The sequence below is a fragment of the Amblyomma maculatum genome, chromosome 1, assembly GCF_055883805.1.
Source record: "Amblyomma maculatum isolate TAMU_Amacu chromosome 1, ASM5588380v1, whole genome shotgun sequence".
NCBI lineage: Eukaryota > Metazoa > Arthropoda > Arachnida > Ixodida > Ixodidae > Amblyomma > Amblyomma maculatum.
The window spans coordinates 179,442,929-179,461,905 of NC_139344.1; the positions used below are offsets into that span (position 1 = coordinate 179,442,929).

The following is an 18,977-nucleotide window of genomic DNA, read 5'->3' on the forward strand; positions in this document are numbered from 1 at the left end:
TGCTTCGTACCAATGGAAAACACCACAGCCACATTGTAAAATCAGAAAACTACGTGAGAAACGCTTTCTTCAATACATTCTTAAGGGCATTAAGCCTACTTTTCACATCAGTCATCCCATCCGAGCTACAGCAGCGCCACCGCATCTTGTTTACTTCACAGATCACAGTTAGTCTATAGCCATGTGTTTAGGCGAAGCTCGTGCACATACAGCATGCAAGTTATATTCCACTCTATCATCCAGCCACACATTGCATGCCAAACACGATTACATCGTCTCAGCCGCAGATAGTTAGACTCCCTCGGGGCTATAGTAACGAGGCTATAGTTGCCACCACTTGTCTCCCCCGTCTCACACCTGTACCCGTGCACCAGGAGTAGGCTCAGCTCAATACGCTTATCGAAGTCATCGAATACAGAAAGGCAAACCAAAAAGGCGTAAAAAAATTTTTTATAGATTCACTGTTTAACGACTCTCCCTCTCTGATCGTAGTGTCAGCGTGCCATTGTCAACCTCGAATCTGCCTGAAGGATGCATACTGTATACCGATGCATCATACAAAGTACAGAGAATTTACTGCTGCAGTCTACAGCCCGACTCATCCTCTCCTCAACTCTCGCGTTGCATACAGCGTGGATACAGCACTCGTAGCACTGGAGCTTCAAATGATGTGTGATGCTCTTGCCTCTTCTTCCCGCGTGGATACCAGCACTCGTAGCAGTGGAGCTTCAAATGATGTGTAATGCTCTTGCCTCTCTTCCAGCGTGGATACCAGCACTCGTAGCACTGGAGCTTCAAGTGATGCGTAATGCTCTTGCCTCTCTTCCTCCGTCCCCACATAAAGTGCAGTTCACTTACAATCTCCCTGACAGCCCTAGCTTACACAGCTTAAGACTGCTCTGCAGACATTTCAGATCGCACACTCCATTCATCAACTTTGCTCACAATACCCCTGTCCTGCACGCACACTTTGGGTGCACGACCATGCTCCCTATCCTCATAATATACTTGCGGATGCAATGACACATCTTGAAGCAGCGGACGACCCGCCACCTTCTTTACTTCACCTAGATTCTCTCCTGTCCCATATGTCAGAAACGCAAGTCCTGCGCCAGCGAACTTGTGCACTGATTCCTCCGTGCGTGGAAGGACGAGGTAACCGTGTGCCGGAGCCGGGCAAAGGTGGCTCTGCATGTCCCATCGGTTCGTCACTAATGGCATGACAAAACGTTGTCATGACAAAACGGGCTAGGGCTTGAACGGCGCTTTGTTTATTTAGTTCATCCTTTCAGAGAAAAGTTGTTGTTGTGGCTCTGGGAAGAAAAAAAAGAAAATATACGGGCCTGCTACTGGCTCTGTAGCTGAGCCACCTCCGCTGCCTTGTGCGGACAGAAGAGTAGCGAAGAAAGAAAAAGAAGAGGGAGAGAAAGACGCGCGCCGCAACAGCCGTCGTCCACTGTCTAAGCGGTGGCGGGTGCAAGGACGGCCTACAATAGATAAAAATTCGGTGGCTGGCTAACCCCCACCGCAAGCGGCGTTGGCCTACCGGCCCAGCCCCGTAGGGCCTGGAACAGCTACCCTTCACCCCTGAGAGAAAAGGAAGCGTAGCCGGCCACGTCGCCCTGTGTCGCGCGCTGCTATCGTGGGACTTGAGACGTTCCGTGACGCCGCGGCTAGCTCGGAGCGCAGCGTGCGACGGCGAGAACCTCGCAGCTGTTTGCTCGGCCACGTGACTGATTTAAGGCGGTCCGCGCGGCGTTCACCGGCAGCACCGCTGCTGCTGCCATTTGTGTGGCGAGACGAGCGCCGTGCGGATGTGGTTCTCCGGATCGGCATCCCCGTCGCCACTTCGTCACTGCCAGCGTGCCGCTTGCCATGTGAATGTGCCGCCTCATGTCACTGACGCCCCAGCGCCTCCGTTTGGATGATGCCAGGTTGGTGCCTGCTCACGCCGGCTGCTGCAGCGTTGCCCGTATTTTCTTTTTATCAATGCCGCTCGTCGAGCAGCACGCTCCTGGCTGCTACCTCGCTCGGCTGGCGCGGGTTGGAGAGGATTCATTTTACTCGTTTAATGTTTTCTTGTTGCCCCGCGTCGCCTGGGCGCAAGGTAATACGGGCAGGTGACGCCGAATGTCTTGTTCTGTGCGTTGGCGCCTGAATGCTGCGAACAAGGTTTTCTTAACCGTTGCTTAACCTAGCTGCTCATGTCACAGACTGTAATCTGTTACATGAACAGGAGTCTCGCGGGACAAAGAACCAGCACCAAGAAAGCATCGTCACGTTATTTTATTGTGTCCAAACGATTTTTATGTCGGATTCGTTTCGTTGGTCATCATGACCAATGAAATACATGGTGACAGACGCCTCTTAGGTCAGCTAAACGATACGCATATTTAGGCTCTTGAATTTTTTATAATAACCCGATTGCTAAGCATTGTTCTGAGAGAGCATAATTAACACTTTAACGCACGCGCGCAAGCGAGAGAGGAAGAGTTCAGACGTCATGACCACCCTTTCGCTCCGTCACGGCTGCTCCTGCTGATTCTATACGGCTGTCAGACTTCTCGGTCTAGCTTTTTGTCGTCAGTTGCCCTTACTTGATTTCTCTTCTACGCTCAGCTGTCCAAGAGCCTGCAGCAGCACGGCAGAAATTCAAGCGCACGATTGCCAGTGTTGTCCTTTGGATACGATTCTAGTCGAGTAAATATCTACGAGAATTCGCCAGCGCATAAAGCTTTCACAATACTGAGGCGAATTCTGATCCCGCGGTCTTAACATTCGAGAAGGGTTTTCGCTAAAGGCAGTAGGATGAATGGAAACAACTATGTTAATACAGCGTGCTTCAGTGTGCTTTGAAATGCGCGCATGCGTGTCAGAGCCTTGACCCACTGCCAGCTGAGCACATGACGTATACAATGCAGCGCTTCTTCGCCTCGTTCTCGCTTTAACGCGTACTCCCTGTCATAGTCAGCATGAGTGCATATTTGGAATGCCTCTCTGTGGGACAGGTGAGTGGATTCCCATAAATGATTAGATTTATGGGGCAAAATTTCGGCACTTTCATGATGGATGTCAGGTGTTCCGCATGGCGTCTATGGAGGCGCTTCCGTTATTAGTGAAATAGAAGCCAGAGTTTGTTCATTTTACGATGCGTTAGCTTGGGTTAGACAGTTTTGGTTATGAAGAGCAGAAAGGGGTTGCGTCACTGCAGGTGGACACTCTAACTGGGGTGTCGGAGTTAAAGGTCACTGTCACCTTTCTTCTAAATAGCTTTCCTCAAAATCCATTATGTCGTTATTGCGTGCAAACTGACAGCTCGCTGCAAGCTAACAGACATGCCCGCACATACCAAGGGTAAGTGCAGAGTGGTACTCTCCTCTTATGGAGACATATGTAGCCCTTTTTCCTCCTCTTCTTTACAACTCACCTGTTTAAGGTGCATGTGGTGTCGCAGCTCATTATACGCCTCCACTCTACCGATGCCTTAAAATTTATCTTATTTAGTTGTAAAGGACTGGGGAAACAGTAAGAAAACACGTACAGCACAAGCGCTGTGCATAAAATCACCAACAAGCTTAAGAAAGTGGCTAAACGGTTGAACGTGCCGATGGTTTTTTTCAGCCCACAAGAAGCTCGCGCAGCTGAGCCGTCGCATCAGTTGTGAAGAAAGGAAGCAGTGCTGTCCTAAGAAGCATAAACAGAGTTTTGTAGTTGTAGTAATCGTGTGAGAGTAAGGTTGAAATATCCTGTAAACGTTTTCAATCGCTAGAGAAGAAAAGCAAAAACAGCACAATATAATGATAGGTGTTCCGGCTTCCAAATGCTGAACTATGGAAAAGTCGGACAGGCGCAACTTTACTTGAACTTTTTTTTTCGAAATGAACAAAATCTAGAGACATAAAATAAGAGAAATGATACTGTAATAGTACGCAAACGCCTACGTGTATTGCTTGGAGAGATATTCATCCTCCAGTGCTCATTTAACATCGACTAAATTGGATATGAACATATCGGCTGAACTGAATCCAGGAGACGGCAGTAACCCCTCGACGACGAGGAAGTCATTGCTACATTTAGCCTCACATTGTTTATTTGGGCTAATAGGTATTGACTTCCAAGGTGCGTTGTTACGAGCGAAATGACGGGTACGGGCAGTAAACGACAGGGCAAGTGGTTGTCCTATCGTTTTCTGTCCTGTCATCGTGTAACGTTTTACTGATAATCATGGATTTTTGATGCTAGAGTGAAGTGGAATGAATTTTAGATTTGAACATTCTAGCCAGCTTTCTGACCTTGAATTGGAATTAAGCACAAGTAGGCTGTAACGTCAGCATTTGTAACACAAACCTGCTATCGCCATGTTTGTAAACGACCGCAGTACCCCTGATTGCATACGATGAATATTCTAATTGTTTTCTTGAATCTTCCAATTGGGGGGACTACATGATCATAAGCATTAATTTATTTAATAGAGCATAACTCAATATTGTAAAAATAAAATGTTTAGCGCAAAACTGGTCAAGTCATCAGTTTCACATCGAAAGAGCCCAGTTCAAAGTTTGAATGCTGGTATCGACCAAAATACTTGTACAATTTTTCAGTATATGGGGTTGTAGATTTGCTGAACTGAGATGCAAAGCGTGTCATAGCTCTGCAGTATATTAAACTGTTCACGTCTTACGAATGGCATACATTCCAGTTGAGTGCGTTAGGAATAAGTAGGGGAATGTGTAGAATCGTCCAGGATGTAAAGGTTCAAGGAAAAGCTTATGACTCCACGATAATCAGGTCTGGCATTAGTGCGCATTTAGTAAAATAGTGAAACAAAAGTTGTTAATCAGACGCGGTCGATGGGAGCGAAAAGCATGGACTGCTAAGTCTAAGAGCGACATAGAGGAAGAGTGACATGGAGGAAGAAGCCATATAATAGACGGGGGCAGGAAATAAAGTCCTGTGGCGACGGTGGGAAGTTCTCGGGGACTGCAGCGGCCGCAAAACCTGACTAATCGGAAGCCAACGCACTTAGGCGATGACATAGACGGTAAGGGTTAATAGTAAAGACGACGAATTTCCGTAACATAGTTTGTAACCCTTGAGAATACCCCGAGGCTGAGAGTGATGTGTCGCGAGCCCTTCCCTTTCTGGGATCGGTGCACTATATTGCGCCAGACTCGGTGACCTTTGCCACGCGTCGACAAGGTGCGTAGCGTCGCCTCACGCCTCCCACCTAATCGACACGTGACAAAAGCGACTCGAACTCAGAGCGAATTCCGGTTTAACTAGAAGGCGCATCCTGGGAATGGCAACAAGTCATGGAGGGCGACGCCGCCGCGGACTTGACTGATGTGAGCGAATGAGAAACGGTGCTTTATCTGCGAGTGAATATTCGCCAAGAAGCGCAGAATGTGCAGCGACATCGGTGCTTAAATCAGTGTACTGGTGCAGTTCCCATGCACGAAGGACCAACAGAAAAAAACGAAGAGACGTGTGAATGTGGGGCGACAAAGGCGTGCCAAGGTGAGCGCTCGTGTCCCGCGCCCCGGTTTACTCCAACTGCTGCTGTTGAGTGCCCTTGGTCGGGGTGAATTCACGACACATATATCCACATACATACATGTTACTCTTTTCCTTTTGTATTCCTAAAATAGAGAATGAACATGCAATGGAGAAAGGAGAGGAGGTCTAAATTAGTAGTCTTGTCTGTACGCAACTAAGAGCCAACATCCATATAGGTGCAAGGCGTCCAGCTGGTGCGCCACGCTGGCTTCGTAATATCTCTAGTTGGCCTGAGCAACCACTAGGTGCCCCGTGAACGGCGGATGATGTTTAATACAGCCTCATCGGTCTGGTTTGAAAGCTGAGCTCAGCTATCTCCATTTTAGAACAGGTGGTTGTGAGACGAAGTGTAGGATTTGGAAAGAGCGAGAGGGGCAAAGCAGTAAATGTTTCGCAGTTTGCGAAAGGTGGCTGAGATAGAGCGCTAATGTAACCAACAAGAGCTTCGTGGCACGGAACGTTTACCCGTTTTGCACAATTTGGGATTCGAAAAATGGTAAAGGCGCAGACAGCAATAGTAAGCGGAGCATGATGTTGCCTTGCGACATTTCTGACGCTCTGCGTGATTAAAATTGCCAGTTATGGCATGCAGGTAGAGCACGCTAGAGCGGTTTCTCAAAAGCATGGCAATGTTTTATTTCTTATACGGAAGGTGTTGTTATACACGCAAATAGTGTTATCGGTTTGCGGGACAAGCGCATCAAACTACAATCCTGAAATACGCTCTGCTTTTGACCGCAGCACCGAACTGAAGAAAAAAGAACCGCGAGTTCACGGTTGTGTTCCTCGGTTTCAAGTCCGAAAAAGCGAAAATGAGAGTCGGAGATACAGAATTGCGCTTTGTTGATTTTTCAAAGCTTTTTTTTTTTTTTTTATTTTTAATATCCACTTGCATTATATCTCAGACGCGAACTCCAACATTCCGTATACATTGCACACATACATGCTCGTGACCTTATTCACAGGAGGTGTGGTAGTTGAACGAACTGATTTGAAAGAGGAAAAATTCAAAATTCGTCCATGATGATATGTAATAAAAGTAACCAAGTGTGCTCGAAATTACAAGTAATCCAGCAAGTTCAATATTATAAACCTTTGAAACCATGTTTTCAATGCTGAAGACAGTTCGTACTTTTCCAAGCGTAAACGTCTCGCATGACTGGTTCATATTTGTGGATGCAACGTTATTGTGCGAGAAAGACGCTGCTGTGTCGGGTCCCCGCTAAATGTAACCAAGCGTTTTGAAAAAGACTGGGTGCCCTAGCACGGTGAAACCAACATACATCTTTTGAGGGTCGCCTGGCCTCGTCTGCAGTATTTTTTTTTTTTTCGTTCTACCAGGTTACTTGAATAGTGACGACTTATTGGCTAACCATTTAGGTACTGACTTGAGGAACAAAGTGTCAATTGAGAAATGGCAGTGTCAAGAAAAAAATTGCTGCCTGCAGACTTTGCCACGAGCCTTTACGCAGCTTTATTTACAAAACTTGTGAGAAAGCTACCACAGGACCGGCTGCTTGCGCAAATCTTTCGCCAAGTGGGCACGCAAAGCACCACAGGGGTGGGCACCGAAGAGAAAAAAACGCATCGCGTTCTCTAAGACGCGTCCTGGGACGGCCGCCGTCGTATGGAAGTTTTTTTACGCGAAGCGTTTTGGGCTCGTTGCACCTAAAAGCCGTCGCCCCACCCCGGCTTGAGAGCGAGATTCCACGGACTAGTAGAAAACGTGAAGCCGAAACCATTTGGATGGCGCTATTATGCGGCGTCCATCTGAATACCAGACCTGATACGGCTTTTCTTAGATGGCACCTCCACGCTCTAGTGTAAACAACGTCTATATACTTCAAGGACGAGCCAAAAAACATGCTGTAGCCATGACGAACGCGCCGTGTATAGAGGGTTTAATGATATATTTAGTGTTGGTTGATTGAATGCGGTTGTTTATAGAGTGATTGGTTGAAGCATTGTTTAGCGAATAGTGACTGGTATAGTTAGTGAATGAAAGCAGCATGGGGTGTTGACGAATAATTTCGTGTGTGTGTGTCGTTGTGGAACCTCTGGTTGGTACCATAGTGCGACAGCGTCGTCTTATGCTCTACCGGGTGCGTGTAATAGCGCGGGGGCTTCGTTTGAGGATGTGTCTTGCCGAGGTGGTGCTGCTCGTGGACCACGTAGAACTCGTAAGATGGATGCCGAAAGGCGTGAAGAACACTGAGGCAGCTAAACGGTTGAAGCTATGGCTGGATGCCGAGGTGCGAGCCTTAGAAACGGAAGCGAAGCGCCGTAAGTGTGCTGGGGAAGCCGAGCTGGAACATCGGAATGTTAACGAAGATCGCAAACGCAGGGCTGATCTGGTTTTTAAACCGAAAGATGCCGAGCTGAAACGTCAGCGTCGCCAGGAAGGTGCCGAAGATTCCAAACGCATGGCTCAAGCTCAATTGTTTCGTACAATCAGAGATGCCGAGGTGAAACGTCAACGTTGTGTCGATGTCATCAGAAAAGCATCTGAGCTTAAGAGTCGTCCTAATTTTTAAAGCGCGGCTCGTCTATTCCAACAAGAAGAACAATTGCTTTATGTAAACGGTCAGTTCAGTCGTTCAGTCGTGTCCGACTCTTCGTGACCCTATGGACCATATCACGCCACGCTTTCCGGTCTCTCACTATCTTCCTAACATCACATAACTTCATCTGCAGCGCCTCGAGGATGCCATCTAACCATCGCGTTCGCTGCCTACCCCTTCTCCGGTGACCCTCAACCTTTCCCAACATCAAATCTTTCTCCAGCGACTCCTCTCGTCTCATAAGATGACCGAAGTAGCTGAGGGTAGAATTTGACCCTCCAATGAGCAGTCAGGGTTTATGGTCGACAATATCGACTGATTTGATCTTCTGGCCGTCCAAGGAACTCTCAAGAGTCTCCGCCAGCACCACAATTCAAAGCGTCAATTCTTCGGCGGTCAGCCTTCTTCACAGTCCAACTCTCGCATCCATACATCACAACTGGAAATACCATGGAACGAGTTATACGGATCTTGGTTGGCAGTGTAATGTCTCTGCTCTTTACTAGGCGGTCAAGGCTAACCATGGCTCTCTTTGAAGCAGGCGTCTCCTAATTTCATGGCTGCAGTCTCCTTCCGAGGTAATCTTGGAGCCCAAGAAGAGAAGATCTGTCACAGCTTCCACTTCTTGTCCATTGATGCTCCAGGACTTGAGAGGGCAAGACACCATGATCTTTGTCTTTTTAATGCTCAGTTTAAGCCCAAACTTCTCACTCTCTTCTTGTACGCGCATCAGAAGTCTCTTGAGTTCCACTTCACTTCCTGCCATTAAAGTGGTATCATCCTCATATCTAAGGTTGTTGATACGTTTCCCAGCAATCTTCACTCCAGCTGAAGACTCGTCCAGACCGGCCTCCCTCATGGTGCACTCAGCATATAGGTTAAATAGGCAGGGCGACAGTAAGCAGCCTTGTCTAACTCCTTTCTCAATCGGAAACCAATCAGCAAGACCATGCCTAGTTCTGACTGTGGCCTCTTGCCCTTCACACAGGTTCCTGAGGAGACAGATGATGTGAATTGGAACTCCCATCTCTTGGAGAGCTTGCCACAATCTGATGTGATCTACGAAGTCAAACGCTTTCGCATAATCAATAAAGCAGAAGTAGATGGGTTTCTGGAACTCCCTTGCTTTTTCCATGATCCAGCGAAGGTTGGCAATCTGGTCTCTAGTTCATCTGCCCTTGCGAAACCCAGCTTGCACGTCCGGAAGCTCCGATCCCAATACTGCTGCAGCCTACCTTGGAGGATTTTCAACATCACCTTGCTAGCATGCGAAATAAGCGCCATCGTGCGGTTGTTGGAACAATCTTTGGCACTGCCTTTCCTTGTAATGGGGATGTAAACTGACCTCCAATTCTGTGGCCACTGCAGGGTTGTCCAAATTTGCTGACATAATGTATACAGAACGTTAACAGCGTCGTCATGGTTGAGGTTTTGAAGCAACTCAGCTGGAATGTCATCAATTCCACTAGCTTTGTTCTTAGCAAGGCTGGCTAAGGCGCATTCGACTTCACTCTTTAGGATGCCCGGCTCGAGATCAGTAATCACAGCGGTCTTATGTTGGGTTTGCACATCCGGGTCCTTCTTGTACAGTTCTTCTGTGTATTCCTGCCACCTCTTCATCTCTGAGGCTTCAGTGAGGTCCCTGCCTCGTTTGTTTTTTATCACGCCCAGCTTAGCACAGAAGCTCCCTTTGATATCTTGATTGTCTTATACAGAGCTCTTGTAGTCCTCAATTAGCTGTTGTCCTCAGCTGTTTGGCACTGTATGTTCAGGAAGGCATTCTTATCTCTCCTTGCTATTTTCTGAAAATCCGCATTGAGAACCTTGTATCTTTCTCTTTCCCCCATAACTTTTGACATCCTCCTTTCCTCAGCTATTTGCAAAGCCTCTTCAGATAACCAGTTTGCTTTCTTGCATTTCTTTTGCTTTGGAACTACGTTAGTAGCATCTTCTTGTATTATATCACGAACATCAGTCCACATCTTTTCAGGCTCTCTGTCTTCTAGATCTAATTCTTGAAATCGACTCCTCACTTCCACCGCATATTCTGATAGAATTTGATCCAGATCATACCTGAAAGGCCTTCTAGGTTTCTGCGTTTTGCTCAATCGAAGCTTAAATTTGGCAACAAGAAGCTGATGATCGGTGCCACAATCGGCCCCAGGCCTTGTTTTTACTGCTTGTATAGCGCTTCTCCATCTCTGCCGGCAAATAATGTAATCAATCTGATTCCTGTACAGACCGTCCGGTGAAGTCCATGTGTACAGGTGCCTCTTGTGCTGTTGAAAATGAGTATTCGCTATGGTAAGGTTGTTTTTTTTTTTTTTTTTGACAAAACTCTACTAGCCCCTGTCCAGCTTCATTTGTCTCACCAAGACCGAACTTGCCTATAATTCCAGATATGTTTTCACTCCCCACCTTAGCATTCCAGTCTCCTATGAGAAAAAGGACGGCTTATGATGGAGTGCGGTCTAAAAGGCATTGCAGGTCAGCATAAAATCTCTCAACGTCAGCTTCTTCAGCAGTAGTGGTTGGTGCATGGACTTGGATAACTGTTATGTTGAAATGGTGACCTTGGATCCGAAGTGAAATCATTCGGTCGTTTTTGGGGTTGTATACCCTAGCACTGCTTTGCCCATTCTTCTGTTTACTATGAGAGCGACCCCATTCCTAGTTTGGTACAAACATTTAATCGACTTTTTTTTTTTTTCAATATATACAAATTTCGAATCAGCAGTTTTTCTTGGAGCCTCTAATTAAAACGTTGGCTAATTAGGCATTTCAGGAATGAATAAACTTGAGGAATTAATAAACAACCCCGCAGTAGCTGTCACGAGCAGCGAGTGGCGCTGGTATCGCCGACGACGAGACCGGCTGCCTTCTGATTTCTGCTATTGGCCGCTCTCATGCTAGCGTGCGACCAAATGAAATGGAAATTGAAAGCTTGTGAAATACAGCCACAGGTCTTCTTTCTTCTTAAAATATCTCTACTTCCTTTTGTTCCCTCATTCACGTTCTTGCCACTTAGCAATAAAGCTTTCGATTTAGCTTCATCCCACGCGGCCCTCTGCGTAGTGCTCATAATATCCCCACACCCTTTTCTCGAAGAAACAAGGAAACATCTCGGAGCGTTCGCTTCATGATGCACGAACTTATTTAGTTCTTTTTTATCGTTTAAAATTAAACTTTCTAGATGTGCAGTGTGGCCAGCACGTAATGCACCTCAGGACCTGGTGCATGTATGCGACAGAGTATCGGGCTCATTGTCCCGAAAGCCGTCACCGTAACCTGGAATCGCGGCAGCAGTCGCCAGACGTCTCAGAAAAATTCCTCATTTGTGGGGCGGGTCATGATGTCACAACCACGTGAGTTCGCGCGGGAATATTATTACATCCAAATAATCATCATATCAGCCTGACTACACCCGCTGCAGTGCGAAGGCCCCTCCCATTTTCTTTCAATTAACCCGGTCCTGTGCTACCTGCATCCACTTGACCCCGTCGAGTTTCTTAATCTCATCCATCCACCTAATTTTCTGACGCCCCCTGCTACGCTTACCTTCCCTTGGAATCCAATTGGTTACTCTTAGAGACCATCGGTTATCCTCTCTTCGAACTACATGTCCTGGCCATGCCTATTTGTTGTTCTTAATTTCGACTAGAATATCAGTAACTTGAGTTATTTCTCTGACCGACTCTGCACGCTTCTTATCTCTTTGCGTTACACATACCATTTCTCGTTCCATGGCCCTCTGCGCTGTCCTCAACGTTAACCTCCATGTTTCAGTTCCATCGGTCAGTACCGGTAGGATGCAAGTGTTATACACTTTCCTCTTTAGTGATACCGGTAAGCTGCTTGTCATAATGTTTGAGTACCTTCCAAATGCGCTCTATCGAAATGCCATTGTCCTAGTTATTTCCATTTCGTGGTCCGAATCTGCGGTCACTACCTGTCCTAAGTACACATATTCGCTACCACTTTCAACGCTTCGCTACCCATTTTAAACGGCTGCTCCTTTCCCAGGTTGTTCGGCATTACCTTAGTCTTCTACATATTAATCTTTACGCCTACATTTCTGCCTGTCCTGTCTAGATAATTTATGATTAGTTGCAGTTGGTCCCCTGAGTTACTTAACAAGGCAATGTCATCAACGAATCGCAGATTACTAAGATATTCTCCATCGACCCTGATGACTAACTGCTCCCATTCCATGCCTTTGAATACACTCTCTAAGCAACTGTAAATAGCACTGGGGAGATCGCGTCTCCTTTCATAACACCTTTCTTAATTTGAATTTTATTACTTTCTTTATGCAGAACTATGGTTGCTGTGCAGCCACTATAGATATCTTCCACTACTTTCACATAAGGCTCGCCTACGCCCTGATCTCGCAATGCCTGCATGACCGCTGAAGTTTCGACCGAATCAAATGCTTTCTCGTAGTCAATGAATGCTATGTATAGGGGCTAGTTATATTCTGAACACTTTTCTATTACCTGGTTGATAGTGTGGATATGATCCCCTTCCCGAAATCCTGCTTGATCCTTTGCTTTGATTTCTCTGCCAGATCTATCCGGTCTGTTGGGTTGGAGGCTTTCATATTTTGGCGCTTCTTGATCAAATATTTCGTCTTCTTAGACAGTTTACCGGTATCCTCTCTAACAATTCTACCACCTACTTCTGCCACGCATTCGGTAATGATATCCCTAAAATTATTGTTCATTGCTTCTAAGCTATGGTCGGCTTCCTCGGTAGCACTGAGTATCTATTCTTCAGCGAGAGCCTGAATTATTCTACTTTTCTCCTTACCGATAATTCGTTGATGGACTTCTTTCTCACTAATCTGTTCCACTCCCTCTTCAAATCCAGATTATTCGAGACCTTACCATCCTGTGGTCACTGCATCTTACCTTTCCGATTGCCTCGACATCCTGCATAATGGCGGGGTTAGAACACAGTATGAAATCAATTTCATTTTTAGTCTCCCCGTTAGGGCTTTTCCATGTCCACTTCGGTTCTTCCGTTTGCTGAAGAAGGTATTCATCATTCGTAAGTTACTGCGTTCAGCAAACTAAACTAGTAACTCTCCCCTGTTATTTCTTGATCCAATGCCATAGTTGCCCACTGCATGGTCTCCAGCTTGCTTTCTACCTACCTTGGCATTGAAGTCGCCCATCAGTACAGTATATTGTGTTTTTATTTTCGCCCTTGCCGATTCTACATCATCATTTAAGCTTTTTACTGCCTGGTCATCATAACTATATGTAGGTGTGTAGGCTGGTACAACCTTCAGCTTATACCGCTTATTTAGTTTAATTACGATGCCGGCTACTCTCTCATTAATGATACAAAATTCATCTATATTCCTAACTATATCCTTATTGATAAGGAAACCTACTTCTAGTTTTTGTCTCTAAAGTGCATGCCCGCCCTTCAGTGCCGTATATGCCTGATTTGACTTCCTCACCTCACTAACCCCTTGATATCCCATTGCTTACTCTCTAGTTCCTCTAACAGCACTGCTTAACTAGCCTCACTAGCTAGGGTTCTAGCATTAAACGTTGCCATGGTCAGTTTTCCAATGGCGGCCTGTCCTCGAAGCCAGAAAGTTTTGGCACCCCCGCTGCGTCACAGGTCTGAACGCCGCCGTGGTCAGTTGCTCCGCAGCCGCTGGTGACTGAGGGCCGGGATTTTGTAGGACTAATCATGGGATTAATCATTCAAATAAAGCTAACGAATTCGTGAAGGGTTCAAATGAAGCCGAAATTGGCGAGGTGGTTCCTCTAAGGAAAACATTTCAGAAAATTTCAGCCATTCAATGAAACACATTTTCCGTCATTGGGGTTCAACACCGCCCATCTTCACATACCTGCGTCATATCCCTTTTCAGTGGTTTTGTTTTCTCTGCTTGGCAGCATAGGTTGTGTTTACTACGGCCTATAGTGAGTTCTATTAGACACATCGATGTGTTCTGCACATTCGTATTGCGAAGAATTGTCAATGGACATAGATGTAACACGCTACCAAATTTGCACATTCGTGCCAGGCGGACTACGAATGCACGGGACACGGAGGGTCGCTGGTACCAGGCGTGTTCTAGGGCCACCTACTGAACGCGTTCCGGTGCGTACGGTGGGCAAGTATGCCTTGGATCATTAGGACTGCAGCATTCTGCACGCGACGCAGACGCAGACTCTTATGCCGTGTCTCCCGAGCGAGTGAGTCATCGCCCCTGTACGAGTAAATACGATCTAGCGTGCGCGTGCGTACGCGTGCCGTATATTCGTGTGTGATTTGGGTGCGAGTATATCACTTGCTATTTCAGAATTCTCACCTCCGGCATCCTGTCAGTCTTACGAACGGGGCAGCCCATCCTGCCCACATTACGCAGCGCCCATCTTCACATACCTGCGTCATATCCCCTTTCAGTGGTTTTGTTTTCTCTGCTTGGCAGTATAGGTTGTGTTTACTACGGCCTATGGTGAGTTCTATGAGACACATCGCTGTATTTTGCACACTCGTATTCCGAAGAATTGTCAATGGACATAGAGGTAACACGCTCCCAAGACATTGACTGCCTGGGGTACTGAAGTCTTTGGCAAGTCCCGTCTTTGAAAGCAGCTGTAGTACAAAGGCCCATTGTAAATCTGTGGACCCGTCATCTGGACACTTATAGCTGTGGTAAGATTCCGACAACATTCCTGCAGTACGTTACTTGAGATAAAAACCCTGCATCAATGACTTTTACAAGCACAGAATCATACTCTGTACGTAGTTTCTCGCGCGGCACTGAAGGAAACAATAAAGAAGACAAAATTGTTTATCTTAGACATTTCACCAACGCATATGCACTTATCATATATGCTGCCTGTATCTGTGACAGATATGCGCATCGCTGCCGTCAGTATGCATGCTCTCCGCCCATTTAATCCGCCTCTAATGCAAAGTTTAGCAGCCTATAGCTATACTAACCCGCAAAACACGAATAACTGTTATCGCTGTATTCATGCGTACGCAGTGAGTTCCCATATCTGAAATAACTGGCAGCCGTGTGAGGCCCCCGAGGAGATATGCAAGAAAAAGAAATAAAACAATAATAAACATGAAGGCAACAAGTCTGAATTCACAACGTTTATGCTGGGAACCGTGCACGCATCCTACTAAGCCATCGCAGTTCTCTTTTCCTTTGTTGTCTTACATGACACCAAAGCAGTATATCATGAAAAGAAATAGGGAAGCGCCAACCTTTTGCGTTGACACATTACGCAAGCTTTTTCAGTGGAGCCAAAGTATAAAACTGGCTCAACAAATGGGAGGGCTCAGACTAAGCTCTGTAATGTGTATCCGAGAATTCTGCGCACTGAGTTGTTTATGGACGCAGTGCTTTCGCGCATCGTGACACTTTTCCATAACAATCTGTTTAACCGCAGATCTCACTCCGGACACTTGCAGCTTTCTACTATTTATTGTAAAATATTTTAGTCGTGGTTTAACCTCGGTTAAAGTGTAAATCCGTGGAATGGAAAAGCGTGTAGGTCAAATGCCGACCAAAGTTCACAGGTCATTTTCATAATGGTGGACAATGCCCTCCCGGGAGACACTGGGTGTACTATGATGTTATACATGACTACGGGTAGACTCTGGCTACACTAAGTTTCGCTACAGTACCTACAGTATACTGGCTAGTATGCAATGCGGCAGTAGTTCCCCGTTGAAATGGATGGAACCGTTTGCAATGACTGCCGCCAATCGCCAACTGAGGGCACTGTGCATAGTAAGTGTGCTGAGGCATCATCATCATTGTAAATAAATGCATGTTTGGTGTAAAAGAGCTTGTTTCATTTTTATATTTTTTCGTGGCTTAAATTTGGAACCTTATGATTTCTCACTATAATAGGGAACGACTATATCAGCCTCACCCTTCAGCAGACGACCTCCTTTGGCAGACGCTTTCTCTTAGCAAACGATATCGCTTGTGCAGCAGTTAAGTCTGCGATGGAAAACCTATAGGGTGCGTTTTTCACATTTACTGTGAGACAAAATTAGAATATTGTGAGCTGCTGTTGCGGACACATTTATGGGAACAGTCTCCGATGCATATCAAGATCTCGCTTTTAACGCGATAGCGTTAAATTCCCCGTTCTCCGGAAAATCCGGCGTCGTCGGCCGAAAACTCACGAGCATGCCTCTGGCATGTGGTAGTTGGCAGGACAAAGGCCGGCACTGATTGGTCGGCGGGTTGTGTCAAGTCACGAGACCACGTGACATCGGGTCAACTCGGGTAGCTTCTCATATAGATGAGGGGGTGAGATATAGGGTGAATTGGGCCAACCGGATACCTTGGATCCCGAGTCAGACAAGCTACCCGCACGCGCCCAGTCAAGTTCGTACGGCTTGGTTAAAGCAGGGCTGTATATTCGATGTTGTTGCACGTAATGGCTGTGTGCTGATGAGTATGCGTGAGATAACAGAAGCGCGGACTAAAGGATTCGTCGTTAAGAAAGATGCAAGGTGCGTGTACGCGCGCGAGAATTCCGAAGGAGAGGCGCTAACGGAAGCCGTTAACTCTGCTGCGTTACGCGCTTAAAGGAGGTTTTAAGTGTACCTTATAATTTCTGAAGTCTGTCCTGCGCTCGCATCGTGTAAAGACTGCCATTTAAAACCAATGGGATGAGTTTTTGATAGAGAATAAAAAAGTAGAGGCCATGAGAAGTGATTTATGGATATTTTGATTGTAATGGTGCCATCTTACTCTATGCAAAAAAGTAAAAAAGTAAAAAAAGAAAGCGTTCATAAACAACTTCCTGCTGAAAACATGCGGTTATCTAGAATTTCCGGACCGGTCATTCGCTGGACCGGTCATTCGCTTGACTACCTCTAGAAAGCACATTCTTTTGCGCGTGATACCTTCAGAACGCTTGGTAAGGATCCCAGACAGCTTGCAGCGATCCATTGCCTTTACGACTGCTGCTCAGAAGCTTGCTGGCACCTTTCCTTTAATCTAGCTGGACACTGCGCATTGAATCAGTGACAGAGCGGCTGTGGCTCCTACTGAGAGCCGAACTTCTGCCCGGTCTGAACATCGATGAAAAATACCTTTCCAATAATAGCACGAACCATGGCCATTAGAAAGTGCCGTCCTCGAATCCAACAACTGCTTTCTCCGGCTCAGTCTGAATCATGCTCATGCAAGATTTCAGTCTCGTGTAAGCTTCGCCAGTCTTTATCGCATAACGATGGTGTTGTGAGTGACGACGCTGATTTTCAGGAGGCCTATAGGCCACATCAAGTGCTATACATGCAGGAAGCGTGGCCTCTTCGTCAGCTATCGTGTTGCCGGGTGTTCCGCGATACTTCAAGGTGCCGCACGGGCCACACGTTGTTCGGGGGCACACAATGGCACGAGGCTCCTTATCGCTCATTTCTCAGGTCCCACTGGATTCGCATTGGCTGCAAGCGTGTGCAGCACGCAACGCGTTTTTGTCCTCTCCGAACTCTTCTTTCTGTTGTGCCCCAAAGAGAATGGAGTGTAGAGACAATGGAGGGCTTTGTTTTTGTGGGCCCAATATACTGCGCCGATTGCCGCTCTCTGTTTCGTTCAGTGATCGTTTAGAGCTTCCCAGAGGGTAATTTGGTCGTGTTTGCAACAGGAGGAAGTCATTCCACAGTGCCTTTTCCAGAACACAGCGGAATTGAAGCTCGTTTTTCTTCGCACGGAGGCGCTCTGGCTGGTGTAGTCCTCCCGTGCAATCACATGTGCCCCGCGTTCGATGCAGTGCTTATTATCTTCGTTTTGTATTTTTTTGTACTCACACAGCTGTGCCGTGCACCGTCACAAGCAACACCGCCTGACGTCACCCTTTTAACATAGAAAAGAACGAAAAATGTTCCTCCACTAGCGAAAGCTAAAAATGCGGGATTGGGAGATAATGAGGGACTGCGCAGCTAATTTTACCATTTACCAGCGAATTTCGATGACTTCGTATGTTGTAACTAACACGGTGGTTTCGGCATTTCAACTTCCTCGCAAGCAAGCCCCCCCCCCCCCCCCCCCCCCCCCCCCCTGCTTAGATAAATGCGTCGGCATTTAGTTCGTCTATGATTTTCGGCCTGCCTCCATCTTTAACGCATTTTGATAACTCATGGAGAGATGCAAAAAATATCGAAATCTTTTTAGGCATTTCTCATGTACAATGCAATATATTATGCCATCAAGATTCGCTGTGTGCGTTTGCATCATGTCCGCACAAGTTAGCGACAGCTGCACCCTATTATGACATCGGGAAGCGTATATGGAAATTGAACGAAATTTGACATTCTGGCTTAAAAACTTGCTGAAAGTTTTAATACGTTTGTCATGACTTCGTTCCTCACTTCCCAAGGATCGAGAAATCTGCTTTCTTTTTTTAATCGGTCTTCGTTGCGTACTTAGGGAGTGCCGAGCAGGGGGCCGTTTATTCTTTTCTGTGCCCTATCGATACCTTTTATTCCGCCCGTAGCAGTGGATTGGTATAGTTACAGGCGAAGGGCATCGGGTGGCAGCTTGGTGGAAGTGCATCCACCCGACTTGTATCAATGCGTTCCGTCCTATGTGCTGCTAGAAGGTTCCCGGTTTACTGTCAGGCAGCATGACGTGCACTCTTTGTCAAAAGTAATGAGCCCAAAGGGTTTCATTCTGAGCCACGCTATTTCGGTCGTTATGCATCGTTAGTGGTGCAGATCTCTTAAAGGAAAGCGGAACTCTTACCCTAGCTAACTCCTCCTAAACGTAGCACTTCCGCGGAGGCTTCAAGCTCGAGCCCCATTACATGGTTTAGAGGGCAAATCACATTTGTCTAAACATTTTACAAAATATCGCGC

The 18,977-nt window shown here is 46.6% G+C and overlaps 1 protein-coding gene across 3 annotated transcripts in view; it reads left to right on the forward strand.

Annotated features, from left to right (window-relative positions):
* Positions 1–1,757: 1,757 nt before the first annotated feature.
* LOC146205014 (synaptotagmin-15-like) overlaps positions 1,758–18,977 on the forward strand; it is an 80,402-nt gene continuing 63,182 nt past the window's right edge. For 2 of the 3 annotated variants that reach the window (XM_084589678.1, XM_084589680.1), the window contains exon 1: positions 1,759–1,934. In XM_084589678.1, the coding sequence (XP_084445804.1) occupies positions 1,925–1,934 (10 nt within the window). In that variant the 5' untranslated portion in view covers positions 1,759–1,924. Of the gene's footprint in view, positions 1,935–18,977 lie in introns of all 3 variants that reach the window. The other variant, XM_084589679.1, reaches the window with a different exon arrangement.